At 48.8% G+C, this 12868-nt stretch overlaps 2 protein-coding genes, 1 long non-coding RNA gene, 1 other non-coding gene and 1 pseudogene across 5 annotated transcripts; 1 reads left to right on the forward strand and 4 right to left on the reverse strand.

Annotated features, from left to right (window-relative positions):
- The first annotated feature begins 551 nt into the window (after positions 1-551).
- Positions 552-2184, forward strand: LOC123481607 (dystrotelin-like). The gene is made up of 4 exons (XM_045206294.1): positions 552-561; positions 647-818; positions 1400-1541; positions 1786-2184. Exons 1-4 carry the CDS (start codon positions 552-554, stop codon positions 2182-2184), a joined length of 723 nt encoding a protein of 240 aa, XP_045062229.1.
- A 1362-nt stretch (positions 2185-3546) lies between these two features.
- LOC123481608 lies at positions 3547-6288 on the reverse strand (annotated as a pseudogene).
- Positions 6289-6290: 2 nt separating this feature from the next.
- Positions 6291-8396, reverse strand: LOC123481637. Of its 2 annotated transcripts, none has more exons than XR_006657220.1 (3): positions 7829-8396; positions 6633-6683; positions 6291-6439 (listed from the first exon to the last, which is right to left on the reverse strand). It is a non-coding gene; the product is annotated as an uncharacterized LOC123481637 (long non-coding RNA). The 2 variants fall into 2 exon arrangements; XR_006657221.1 differs by lacking the exon at positions 7829-8396 and adding an exon at positions 6788-6899.
- A 647-nt stretch (positions 8397-9043) lies between these two features.
- LOC123481635 (elongation factor 1-beta-like) lies at positions 9044-12229 on the reverse strand. The gene is made up of 6 exons (XM_045206342.1): positions 12081-12229; positions 11233-11355; positions 10780-10903; positions 10117-10183; positions 9667-9792; positions 9044-9268 (listed from the first exon to the last, which is right to left on the reverse strand). Exons 1-6 carry the CDS (start codon positions 12158-12160, stop codon positions 9114-9116), a joined length of 675 nt encoding a protein of 224 aa, XP_045062277.1. The 5' UTR covers positions 12161-12229; the 3' UTR covers positions 9044-9113.
- On the reverse strand, positions 9388-9516 carry LOC121536082. Its single transcript, XR_005994826.1, has one exon. It is a non-coding gene; the product is annotated as a small nucleolar RNA SNORA63 (small nucleolar RNA).
- Positions 12230-12868: the final 639 nt, after the last annotated feature.

Here is a 12868-nt window from a genome sequence, read left to right on the forward strand (position 1 = left end):
TCTCTCTCTGTGTTGTAGGTATCGCTGTATGAAGTGTGTCTCAGACTCTCTCTCTCTGTGTTGTAGGTATCGCTGTATGAAGTGTGTCTCAGATCTCTCTCTCTCTCTGTGTTGTAGGTATCGCTTGTATGAAGTGTGTCTCAGACCTCTCTCTCTCTCTGTGTTGTAGGTATCGCTGTATGAAGTGTGTCTCAGACTCTCTCTCTCTGTGTTGTAGGTATCGCTGTATGAAGTGTGTGAACCTTCATCTGTGCCAAACCTGCTTCCTGACAGAGAGACACACAAAAAAACACAAGAGCTCCCACCCAGTGCTGGAGCACTGCACTCAGGTACACGCACACACACACATACACACACACACATACACTTTTGTGACTGACAGTTGTGTTTCGTATCCAGCCATCCTGGAAAGAATCCCTAGCCTCATTAGCATACAGCGCCCGCCACGCCTTGTTACCATGGCGATACACACACAGGGAGGCAGAGAGGAGAAGGGGCCTAATCAGGGCGGAGTCACGAGGGGAGCCGCAGACCAGGTAGACCAATCAGAGATGGACCTGTGTGTACACCAAAAGAGAAGAAAAACGTTTGTTTTAGTTTTTAAAAAGAGTAATACATGTTTTCATTGTATTTTCTTTGCTTACAGCTTCACCACCCCTGACCCTTCACATCAGTCTGCCGCTGAGGACACACCCCCTGACGACAGAGCCCCTCTCTATAATCCTCCCCAACCGCTGGCCACGCCCCCATCTGTCAGGATCAGGAAGGCATCTAAAGCCCTACAGACTGAGGAAGAGCAGGAGGAAGCACAGCCACAGGTGACCTTTCACCTCACCCCCCGCCCTTTACACCTCACCTCTCAGCCGAGTGGATTTTCAGTATGGTTCAGATTTATGCTAAATTAATCATCAGAAGATTATTGATACGCTCCACTAGATCCTCTATTGATTCATGTCTGTGTTGTTTCTGTCCCCAGAGGAGAGACTCTGTCCTCATTAAGGACATCAGGGACCTGCAGAGGGACAAATGGTGATCCTCAATCACTGTAGCATTCTAACCTCCTAACCTATAGCCTGGGTGATCCTCAATCACTGTAGCATTCTAACCTCCTAACCCATAGCCTGGGTGATCCTCAATCACTGTAGCATTCTAACCTCCTAACCTATAGCCTGGGTGATCTTCAATCACTGTAGCGTTCTAACCTCCTAACCTATAGCCTGGGTGATCCTCAATCACTGTAGCGTTCTAACCTCCTAACCTATAGCCTGGGTGATCCTCAATCACTGTAGCATTCTAACCTCCTAACCTATAGCCTGGGTGATCCTCAATCACTATAGCATTCTAACCTCCTAACCTATAGCCTGGGTGATGCTCATTACACGTGTGTGTGTGTGTCTAGGCTGCTGGAGAGGGAGCTGCAGGTGTGGAGGGTAGCGGTCCAATCGGAGCAGGGCTCGCTGGAGGACCGCTGCTGTGAGATGGAGGCCAACATGGAGACTCTGAGACGACACAACCTCAGACTGCAGGACATGCTCTCACAGGTAGACACACACACACACACCTCAGACTGCAGGACATGCTCTCACAGATAGACACACACACACACACCTCAGACTGCAGGACATGCTCTCACAGATAGACACACACACACACACCTCAGACTGCAGGACATGCTCTCACAGGTAGACACACACACACACACACACACACACACACACACACACACACAACCTCAGACTACAGGCCTGACTCGCTGTGCTAAAATGTCCTTCTTCCTTTCATCAGGCTCTAAGCATGTCAGGGACACATGCTGATGTCATGCCACATGCTGATGTCATGCCACATGCTAACTACAGGCCAGAGAGAGACATAGCCTCTCCTGTAGAGTCCCAGAGCTCTGCATCGTCCTCTGGATCGAGAGAAAGAGAGAGAGAAGGGGAGGAGAAGGAGAGGGAAGAAGAGGAGGAGGAGAGGGAAGAGGAGGAAGAATGTTACACAGAGAAGATGCAGAGGGATGAGATGAAGACAGAAGAACAGAGAGGTGATGATGATGATGAGGAGCAGACTCATACTCCCACAATGCACGGGAGAATTACCTCTAACCCACAGCCCTGTGATGGGCAGGTCACTGGGCCGATGAAAGACCAGCGTGTCTCTGAAGAGGAGTATTCCTGGGATGTGTAGTTTAGTGGAGGAGGAGCAACTGTGTGAGCTGGTGCAACGACTAATAAGTGAGCTGTCGCTACATACTCCACACATACAGGTGAGTTTACGGGTGAGCTCTATCGTCCTGCACAAACACTACTACACGTGTGTGTGTGTATTAAGGTATGAGTCTGTTTCTCCAGGCTGCAGACGGGAGTTGGGGTTGTTGGAGGCTGCAGAGGAAGTGGGGGACTCTGTGTGTCATCTCGTCTCTGCAGTGAACACACACTCTGTTCCAAACTTCGCACACACAATTCATGTCCCATCCTCCCACACAACCACAGGCCAGAGCATGTATCCAGAAGGCTTCCCTAGACTTTGACGCCTGATGATGTGAGTTGTGTAAATTCCATACTTTCCTGTGTAATAGATATGAAACTGATATTTGTATATAGTACAGTTGTCCTGAAATGGTTCTGCTCTTTCATTAAAGAAACCTATGACAGAATGTTTTAATTCATGTACATTATTTATTAAATAAACAATGCTTTTTCACAAAAAAAGCCATTATAAACTTTAAAAAAATATCCTGATTGTAAAAAAAACTGAGAACACAACCACCACCATGACAAAACAGACAGCTAGAAAACATCCTGCTAACTCTTCTGCTGCTGGTTTCTGTGCAAAAACATGGGAAGCGGAGGAGGGAGGAAGAGGCAATCTCTCCTCCACCTTTCTACATTCTCTCTCACCCAGTCTCTTCAGAGAACCAGGGTCCATCTCAATAGATGCTCATCTCCTCTCCCTTCATCTGCACTGAAAACAGGACAGGAGAAAGCAATCTGGAAACATTCACCGGCTTCAGGTAGAATTGTAATGAAATGGAGCAGACATAGCTCTCTTATCATGTGAAGTAATAACATTTGTATCTGCTACATTATGAACATTCACCCTGCTAAACACGCCCATGTAACTTCATGTCAGTGCAGCTGGAGGAAAGGAGACAAGGAAAGGAAGCCACTGTAGACTGTTGAGATGCATCCCGTCATCTCCTCACTCTCCTCCTCAGTGTTCGGTTGGGCAGTGGAGCAGGGGTTTGTCGGGGGGACGACCGGCGGCTTGGTGTTCTGATGGCCTGTTTCAGAGGGGTCGAAGGCACTCTCTGAGCTGAGGCCTTGGCTGGGCTTTTGGGCCTGGGGAGTTTCTTACTCTCTGCGACCCGTCTCGAGGGCCCTTTCCTGGGCTTGACTGTGGGAGAGAGGTCCTGGGGTGGTGGAGGTTTAGGGGGAGGGCTGATTTGAGGTGGTCGCCCCCTTTTTGAGCTGCGTGTTGCTGGTAGTCGCTCTCTCCTACCCCCTCTTGTCCAAGGCCTGTATGGAGGAGAGTGGCCTTTCTCAGGGGTTAGAGGTCGGTCCGTTTTAACTTCCGTCGCCTCCTCCTCGACCCCCCACTCCGGCTCTGGGTCACTTCGGGGTTAGAGTTTGTGTCGGGAGAGAGCGTGCTCAGTAGGAATCGGCTGCTATTGGACAGAGAGGACTGGCTGAAGGGCGTGTTCACAGATGACCCTGCAACAGATGAACCCTGACCTTTAGCCCCAAATGACCCCCCTGCCTCTAAGAGTGAGCCTGACGCCACACTGCCCCCGCTACGACCCCTCCTCCTTCCCCCCAACCCATCTCTCCCCGCCTCTCCCCCTTGTCTCTCTGTATTGATGTCTGGACTCAGGCTCCTGAACAGTTGTCTGACCACGTGGGACTGAGGGGGTCTGGGGAGGCCAGAGGAGGAGGGGGTGAGGTTTAAGCCCTTGGGGGGGGTCTTCAGAATGCGGTGGGTGGCAGGGTCATAGTACCTCAAAGGAACCCTTTTGTATTTGACCTTGGCCCCCACGTCGCTTTCACCCCCGTCACATGACCTCTTCCTGCCACGGTTGCCCCTTGCGATGGGTCTGAGGCGGGGCTTGGGGTCGAAGGAAGGAGTTTCGGGGGAGGAGAGGACATAGACCAGGGTGGTTTTGGGCTGCAGGGGGGTCATGATGCGGGAGTAGGAGGCAGGCAGGCGGAGAGAGCACAGCCTTGTCTTTATCTCTGGGGTCTTCTGGTCAACGCTGGGGTCCTGACAGGGCAGCGTTAGGATGTCCGGGGATTTGCCTGTCTGGTCCAGTGTTCTCTGTCGGATGGTGGGGATGACGGTTGCTGTAGTCTGTGTCCCGTGACTCACTTTGACCACCTGACACCTGGACGCCAGGCGATAACTCCTACTAACTTTCCTCCGCCTAAGCACCTCCCTCCCACTCTTGTGGCATTCTGGGTCGTCGTCATTGTCATGGTCACCAAGGGGAACCCACCCCCTGTCTTCCATCCCCTCTTTCTGGCCACGCCCCTTATCGCTGCTGCTCCGCTTCCCGTACCTGTGAATGACATCATCAGAAATGTACAAATTAGGAGAGAAAAAAGTAGCTGTTTGGTGGATTTCAATAATGTAGAAATAATCCTGATGAGTCAGGTCAAAATCTCGTCTGTGCGTACCTGGCGAGGGATTCGCTTTCGAAGTAGCAGAGGAACCTTCCCTTTCGGAACTCTCGAACCATGTTCTCCACCTTCTGCTCGTCCTCCAGCAGCACCTGGGTCCACGTCTTCCCCAGAAAGGACACAGGGATGTGGGGGAGTGCAGGGAGAATCTCCTCCACCTTTAGCTCCATTTCTCCCTCTGTCTCCCCCATCCCTGTCTCCCCCCTCTCTCCCGCTGTCCTAGTCTCAGGGTTGAGGGCAGAGTCCAGCTGGCTGGTGTACATCTGGTCCTCCATGTTCACCTGTACCTCCATGAGACAGGCCAGGTCCCTGCCCTCTCGCTCCCCTCCACCCTGCTTTAAGCCCACTACCACAGGGGTGTCCTTCCTCCGCTCCTGCCCCCTCCCAATAGCCACCTGCACAGGGGTGTCCCAGTCCTCACTGTCCTCTGATTCCAAACCCACTCCCAGTGAGCCAGGGAGGCTAAGGTGGAAGCTGTCCATATCCCCCCTGGCTCCCCTCTCTCCCCCTGTCCCCCTCTCTCCCCCTGTCCATATGTTAAGGTCCCTCTGGTGGTGTTGTGTGGGACTGCGGCCGTAGCAGTATCTCTGGATCACCTCCTCTATCGTGTCCCCCTCAGGGTCGGAATGGTCACTGGAGAATTCCTGCTCCTTCTGGGTCTCCCTCCGCCTCCAGGGGGGCACCCCCGCCCACGCGGCCCAGCCAGTGTTTACTGTCCGGGGCTTGGGGTCTGGGGTCCGGTCCCTCGGCTTGGAGGGAGGCTGGTTCTCTGGTGTTTTCTGGTCTCTCTGATCCATTGGGGTAGCACACAACTGTGGAGAAGCGGGGGAGCGGGGGGGATGGATGGAGGAATAGGAGGAGTTGCTCCCTCTCCCTCTCCGCCGGTTGGTCTTCCTGTGTGCTTTCCGGTGGAGCGGAGGAGGGGTTTGCTTCTGGCTACAAGGTCTGGTGGAGTGTGTTGGTAAGTGGTCAGGGGAAGGTGTGTGCGAGTGGGTCCCTTCCCCAGAACTTGGTCTTGTGTCCTGGTCTGGAGCAGTTGGGGTTAACCTCTCTGACCCCGCCTTTCCCCCTCTACCTTCTTCTGGTTGGCTGGTCCTTGTTTCCGAGGCAACATCCGCTTCCTGTACGTAAAGGAGCTGACAGGAACAGTCGTCAGAGCTGGGCATGTGCTCTCGGGTTCCGAGCGACGCCCGTCATCATCGCTGGCGCAGAGATCCAATAGCTCCTCCCTCGGAACCAGCGGGCTGCTCAGAGACGGCAGGTCATCGTGGGTGGGGCTTAAGACACACACAGAAAGGTAAATCAGAGGAAAGAGACTAGGGCTGACAGAAATAATACTGAGAGGGATAGAGGGTTATGTTAAAGGATTGTGTGTGTGTGTGTGTTACCAAGGGTCGTTGTAGAGGTGCGGGTGATGCTGGATGACGTCCGATAGGAATCTCTCCATCAGGCTTCCAGAAGGGACGTGGGTGCGAGCACTACGAACCACCTCCCTGTGTCTGGGGCTAAGGATGTGCTGCTCCACGTTGTTGTAGAGTATCTGGCAGCAGCTGCAGTAACCCTGTCTTGGGGGAGGAACTCTGGAAGGCCCGGGCTGCTCCTCCTCCCTCTCCCCCTGGAGAAGACAAGAGACCACAACACAACTGTGATGTGAACACAGCCCAACCAAAACACGAACACAACAAATAAACCCTGTGGGTGTTTGTTGACTCACCTGCTAACAGTGTCCACCTTCTTCTGTGGATCTGTCTGCCCCAGCTCTGCATCTGTCAGACAAACACAGACAGAAAATAACTTAATAATAAGCTGGTTAAAGCCCAGTCAGAGGCAAGTTCATAGAGGCAGCGTTGTATGCTAAGGTAGCACACTGACGCCGTTTACACTCAGTCAATACACACTCGCATGCAAGCTCAACTACTGTGCATGTGAGTAGGCTAGTAGTACTTTCTGTCCACTTACCTTGAGCAGAGGGGGCAGACTGCTCGTCAGCAGGCATTTGGTGTCCTACATCTGAAAACACAAACAGGAGACTAAAATATAAAAGTGTATCCTGTACATTAAAATTGTGTGACTTGTGAAATAAATAATATCCAAAACACCAGAAACCAACTCACTCGCTGGGGGAGGAGTCAGGGAAGCATCAGTCTCAGGCTGGCTTTACATTTACATTTTAGTCATTTAGCAGACGCTCTTATCCAGAGCGACTTACAGTTAGTGAATACATATATATTTGTATACTGCCCACCCCCCGTGGGAATCAAACCCACAACCCTGGCGTTGCAAACGCCATGCTCTATCAACTGAGCTACATCCCTGCCGACCATTCCCTCCCCTACCCTGGACGACGCTGGGCCAATTGTGCGCCGCCCATGAGTCTCCCGGTCGCGGCCGGCTGCGACAGAGCCTGGATTCGAACCAGGATCTCTAGTGGCACAGTTAGCACTGCGATGCAGTGCCTTAGACCACTGCGCCACTCAGGATTACGTCTCCAAGGGCAACCTGATTCTGGACCAACTACTGAAGTAGTGACACATGACAATTAAAGGAAGCGGCCTGTCAGAAGTTATTTGCTTTTCCAGCATTGCCATAAGGATACAACAATAAAAGTTAGCTGGCTAGTTTACAATCCCAATGTTATTGCTTAAGCCTCCTGAGATCTGTATGTTGCATTTAGGCTTTTTATTCCACGGCGCGTGGGATTCCATTGGAAATCTGCAGCTCGCGCGAAATTTAAGTGACTAACCAGCTAACTACGCCGTGATTGGTTGGAACGAGGACACACCGTAGCCACAGAAAGCAATTTGGCCTACTGCTATCCTCGATTAGCTTTCTCAGAAGAAATCACAATTGATCTTCTACAGCAAGGAGCTAGCTGGATGACTGAAATCTGCAACACTGATATGCATAATTAATAAACACATAACATAGCTTTAGGTAGCTAGCAAGTAATGTTTTAGTTGGGAAATAGCTGATCTCGTTACACTAGCTTGCTAGTAGTAGCAGCCTCACTAACGTTAGCTAGCCATGCTTGCACGGGGAGATTCCGGAACTAAAAACAGCATGCTAGAGAAATACCATACAGCAGAGACCCCTTGTCAATTTGTACGAGTTTATAGTTTCCGTATGAACACAAACATGCCTTCCCGCCTTTTCACCTGTTTTTTTATTCCATTCGTTCTTGTCGGCATCCGTATTTAGCTCTTCTCTTCCCGGAGAAGTGACGTTACCGGGCTTGGCGGATACGAATTCCTACCGCAGATTACGGAAGAGGAAGCGAGACATCCCTCTCGCAAATTGTTGCTGGTTCATAGTCAAACTAAGCACACCAGACAGCTGCGTTCGCATTTGTGTCTATAGGAGAGGCACCCCTTAAGTTGCCAAGTAAGCAGAATCGATCTGTGACAATGTTCTAATGTAAACAGCCCGAGTAAGAAATCTTTATTCAGCCATTGAACTGTGCTGTTGCAACACCGTTCAACGGGAAGGTATACAACTGAGTCATTCTTACCTCGGGTCGTCAGGTTGCCCTTCTGTGAAATATGTCTAATGACCCAATTGTCATCTCCCAAGGCTCAATTGAGTTTAAGGGTAAATAATGTTTTGAAATTTACATCATTTAGCAGACGCTCTTATCCAGAGCGACTTACAAAATGTAATGAATCTGAGCTATGCCCTTCATCTCTATGGTCAAACATTTCAGAATAAATAGTTGCTGCAATGTCACTTTTTTGGGCGAACGGACCAAATTCACATATAATTGTTATGTGTCACTCAGAGCACGCCAGCTTGTGCTCCAAAAACGAGTTAACTGGGGTTCGTTCAGCCATCCCTACGGCGAAATAAGTGTTTTGGAAAAACGCTGAAAATGATGTCTGAGGTAAGTCTCAGATCTTATACTTTTGATGAGATGGCAGTCAGTTACCATGACCTTTATGAATGAAGCCTTTGTGCTTATTACATTGTATAATTTATGTTAACTGATGCCTCAGAACATAAGATCTAAGCAGGTGTTTACCACCTACTACATTTGGCGTTTCTCCCAAAACAGCCAATCATTTTCTAAATAGAATTTGCCCAACGAACCAATGGCGCCATTTCTATGGTTCCCATTTAGTACATTACCATTAAACAGCTGAAAATACAATATTTTTATGTTATTGAGTATGTATTTCACAGCGGTTTAGGTGGTACAATGACTATCTACACAGCTTGTTTTAGCAACCAGGAAATGGCAGAGCAATTTCAGCACCCTCAATGGAGAATGCAAGTCACCATCCGAGTTGTCCCCAACACCCAAGTCTTCCCTCAAAAGCTACATAAAACAAGACACTGACAGAACAACTTTTGTCAGAATGCAACTGCGACAAACATTTTCCATCTGAAGTGCTTTTTATTGCGGCTCCAAGGTGCTCAGTGTCTTTGTTGGTAAGTGTTTGAGTTTTAGATCTTGTTGAACGCAGCCACATCCATAGACTGGACATAGTCCTCGAAGGCTGTGATCTGTTCTTCCAGCTGGTCTGTTCCCACCTTGTCGTCCTCCACCACACACCCGATCTGCAGCTTCTTGATGCCATAGCCCACTGGTACCAGCTTGGCTGAAGGGGGAGAAGAGAACAGATGTCAACACCAGTTTTGGTGGAGAGACATTCTAGCCAAGGCGCCCATTCAAACAAGAGCAGAGTCCATGACAGATTGAGCAAGACCTACAGGAAAAGTGTTTGAGACCAAGCGTCCCTGCCTTCCGTGGAGTGCAGACAGACAGGGATAGTAGGAAACATGTTTCTGTGTGCAGGGGGAACGACAAAGCAGCACTGAACCAGCTGCATTGTAACTTATCCTGCAGCAGTAAATACTAGCACTGGTAACTTTTGCACTGTCCTTAGGTTGTGCCCTAGTGAATGGCTGGAAAGAAACTGCAGTTCCATTGCAGCCTTCGCCATGAGCTGTCATCCTTTCACCAGCCTCCACTGTTGTGCCTTCTCCCTATACTTACACTGTCCCCAGAGCAGGCCGTCCATTGAGATGCTGCGAACACACTCCTCCAGCTTGGCCATGTCCGTCTCGTCATCCCACGGCTTCACATCAAGCAGGATGGACGACTTGGCGATGAGTGTGGGCTCTGTGGTGGAGAGACGCGCACACAGAAAGAACAAACAAAGAGCACAGGACAGACAAACCGACCGTGAGTTTCAACCCCTCAAAACAACCGAACAGGCACACAATGACCTTTGATAAAGTCTGGCAGTACTCAGATCATAAAAGGTGTCCATCACGAATCAGCCGAAAGATGGTGTTAGGATCATCATAGAATAGCCAGTTTTGTGCATGCATGTGGGCAATGTTCTCTTGTCCTTCACAGCATTGCAGGGTGTGTTTTATGCTGTGACTTTACTAGTCTACATTAAACAAGGTGTAATGTTGGCTGTATGTGTGCGTGACGTACTCTTTGACTTCTTGGCGGCGTAAGCTGCGATTCTCTCCTCCTTCAGCTTTTCTGCCTCTGCGTCCTCCTGCAGGGTTGAGAGGTCAAAGGTTAGTGGGGTCAGCTGATCAGCCACTACCCAACAGTAGGGAGAGACACTGGGGCAATCAAACTAAAAGGTGGTACGTCACCAGATCAGCCAAAAGATGGGTTAGAGCATCATATAACCCAGTCATAGCTCAAGGGGGAACAGGGAAGGGAGCTATAGATTGACAGAGTTCAGCCATGTTAGATCCTACAAATACATTTTAGTGATTTAGCAGACACTCTTATCCAGAGCGACTCACAGGAGCAATTAGGGTTAAGTGCCTTGCTTAAGGGCACAGACAGATTTTTCACCTAGTCGGCTCGGGGATTAGAACCAGCGACCTTTCGGTTACCGGCACAACGCTCTTAACCACTAAGCTACCTGCCGCCCAATATAAAATACATTGCCCCATCTTAATTTTTAAACGTCAGATTACTGAAATCCCCATATGAGAACGTCATTGTTCTAGAACATTTGGGGCCAACATGGATAGCTCTGTACATCTATGGCTCTGCTTCTGACATTGATACCTAGAAATCCAGTTACCCCGCTGAGGATTAATAAAGTTGATTTAATTAAAAACAGGAAACAGTCACCTCTTCGTCAGAGCCGAAGAGGTCCATGTCATCGTCGTCATCCTTAGAGTCTCCGGCTGCAGCAGTCTTGTCCTCCACCCCGGCAGGACCATACTGGCCCAGGGGCTTCTTCACTCCTGGCAGACTGCAGTGAGGAGAGAGAAAGAGAAGGTGGAGAATTAGTAGGACGGAGAAGTGATGAGGACAAAGACAGAAAGGGCAGGGAAGAACAGTGAGTAGAAAAGGGGGTAAAGAGAGGGTGGGGAGAAAGCAGGGAGGGCAAGTTAGACAGATATCCCAATTAATGTATTCACCCATCTTATCTACATCTATGATCCAGATTCATCAGTAATAAAAGGATGTGCATCAGGCACTCAGGCGAAAGATGGTGTGAAATCATCACGCAAATCCTAGATCTGTAGTGAAGGGGTAACTAGTCATTTGATTAACTGGTGATCATAGTGCAGGACTCACCTGCCCTTCTTGTTCTGGAATGACTTGATGTGGTTGTACCAGCGCAGAGCGTGGCACAGGTCTGTGGAGGGTGCTGAGGAGATTGCATCGAACACAGCCACGTCGGCCTGGGAGGGCACCCACCTGCACAGGGAGAAAAAGTTACAAGTCAGCATAGAATTAAGACAAGCGGATTCTAGATCTGTGCCTTCAGCACTTTGCGGATATAAGTCATGTAGAGCAGATTCCAGTGATTTCATATCATACTTGAGCCATCATGCAAGTTCCAAAATACTATCTGAACATTCTGGACCTTCCAATTCCCAAAAATACACCCCTCGTTTAGTACCTGAGTCTCACTAAACTGCACTCAAGTTGTATAGCTAACTAACGAGCTACCTAGCCCTATTACTGAACTACCATACAACTTCACATTGTGCACCAAGCTCAAAACAAATGATAAATGCAACCTACTAGCCGAGCCATCAGTGCATTGCAATCTCCGCACCGAGAACCTAGTCGCCAAAGGTCGACTTCCCTCCATTCCACAACGTTCATAGGCAGCCGTCCACGTCATTCAAAGTTCGCTAGCAATTAACGTTAAGGAAGAGCATTCACTACCATAACCTACTATGGGCGTCCACAAAACCTAGCCTCGGGGTTGGCGTCTGCTTTAGGACTAAATGTGTATAATAGCTATGACTTAAAATCGAATCCGTAAAGCACTTCGCACGAAGTTTAGATCGCTAGCTAGTAGGTCGCTAACACAGCTAACTTGCCAACTGCGACGCCATAGTTGACGTTGATTGGCTGGCTAGCTAGGTCGATACTGGATATATACAACAAAAATTGGTAAAAATGTCTACCAACCCTCGATGTAGCTCTTGTCGGCTAAAAAGTCGTTGAGGACCTTGAGGCCGCCAGGGGTTTTCAGATCGCCAAAGCCCATTGTTCAAGATGCTTCTGAGACCTCGAGCAAGACGTGGAGTGCAGGAAGAGGGAAGGAACGAAGGAGGAACACGAGGAGGACTTTATACCAGTGACGGCGCGAACCGTGTGACTCCACCTCCTTGTTCCCTCCTTGGAATGTTATTTTCTTCCATTCTAAAAACAATGTCACTTTCACCACACTGCAGCTACAAAGTTAGAGATCCTATTATTGTTTTGATTGTTTCAAGTTTATTAAAAAGTCTCACAAAATGCAGCATACAATCAGCATTCCTCTCTCTCGTAACAATACTGTTATAATATGATAAAAATAAAAATATGGCTTGCTAATGTATTTCAAAATATATATATATTAAACATCAAAGGGGTTATTTAAACAGTAAAAGCGCAAAAATCACGAACATCTAGGAAAGCATTTAAACCGGAAGTACTAACTTTTTCCCGGGTGAAATAGTCAATAATAACTTGAAAACGTTAAATATCTTTATGATTCTAATCGTTTTGAACATAGGCATATGTTTTCAGATTATGTAAATACATGTAACTTCATTTTTAATTAAGAAGTATGGGCAAAATGGGCTATTTCTTCCTTTGATATATCGTGGTGAATCGTTCATTTTCGTTGTTGTGACGGAGACTGCCGAAAATTCGCCATAGGATTTCTAGCTAGTGCATACATTAATCGCTGTTCTGGTCAAGAAGGCCAAAT

Source organism: Coregonus clupeaformis, chromosome 22, assembly GCF_020615455.1.
Source record: "Coregonus clupeaformis isolate EN_2021a chromosome 22, ASM2061545v1, whole genome shotgun sequence".
NCBI lineage: Eukaryota > Metazoa > Chordata > Actinopteri > Salmoniformes > Salmonidae > Coregonus > Coregonus clupeaformis.

Excerpts from the sequence above, each read along its gene's own strand:
- LOC123481635 (XM_045206342.1), bottom strand. The coding sequence starts at position 12,160 with ATGGGCTTTGGCGATCTGAAAACCCCTGGCGGCCTCAAGGTCCTCAAC. Across the intron at positions 10,904-11,232 it reads TTCCAGAACAAGAAGGGCAG|TCTGCCAGGAGTGAAGAAGC; the intron begins GTGAGTCCTGCA and ends TCCTCACTGCAG. Across the intron at positions 10,184-10,779 it reads TCTTCGGCTCTGACGAAGAG|GAGGACGCAGAGGCAGAAAA; the intron begins GTGACTGTTTCC and ends TCAACCCTGCAG.
- LOC123481607 (XM_045206294.1), top strand. Across the intron at positions 819-1,399 it reads AGGAGGAAGCACAGCCACAG|GCTGCTGGAGAGGGAGCTGC; the intron begins GTGACCTTTCAC and ends GTGTGTGTCTAG. Across the intron at positions 1,542-1,785 it reads TGCAGGACATGCTCTCACAG|GCTCTAAGCATGTCAGGGAC; the intron begins GTAGACACACAC and ends TCCTTTCATCAG.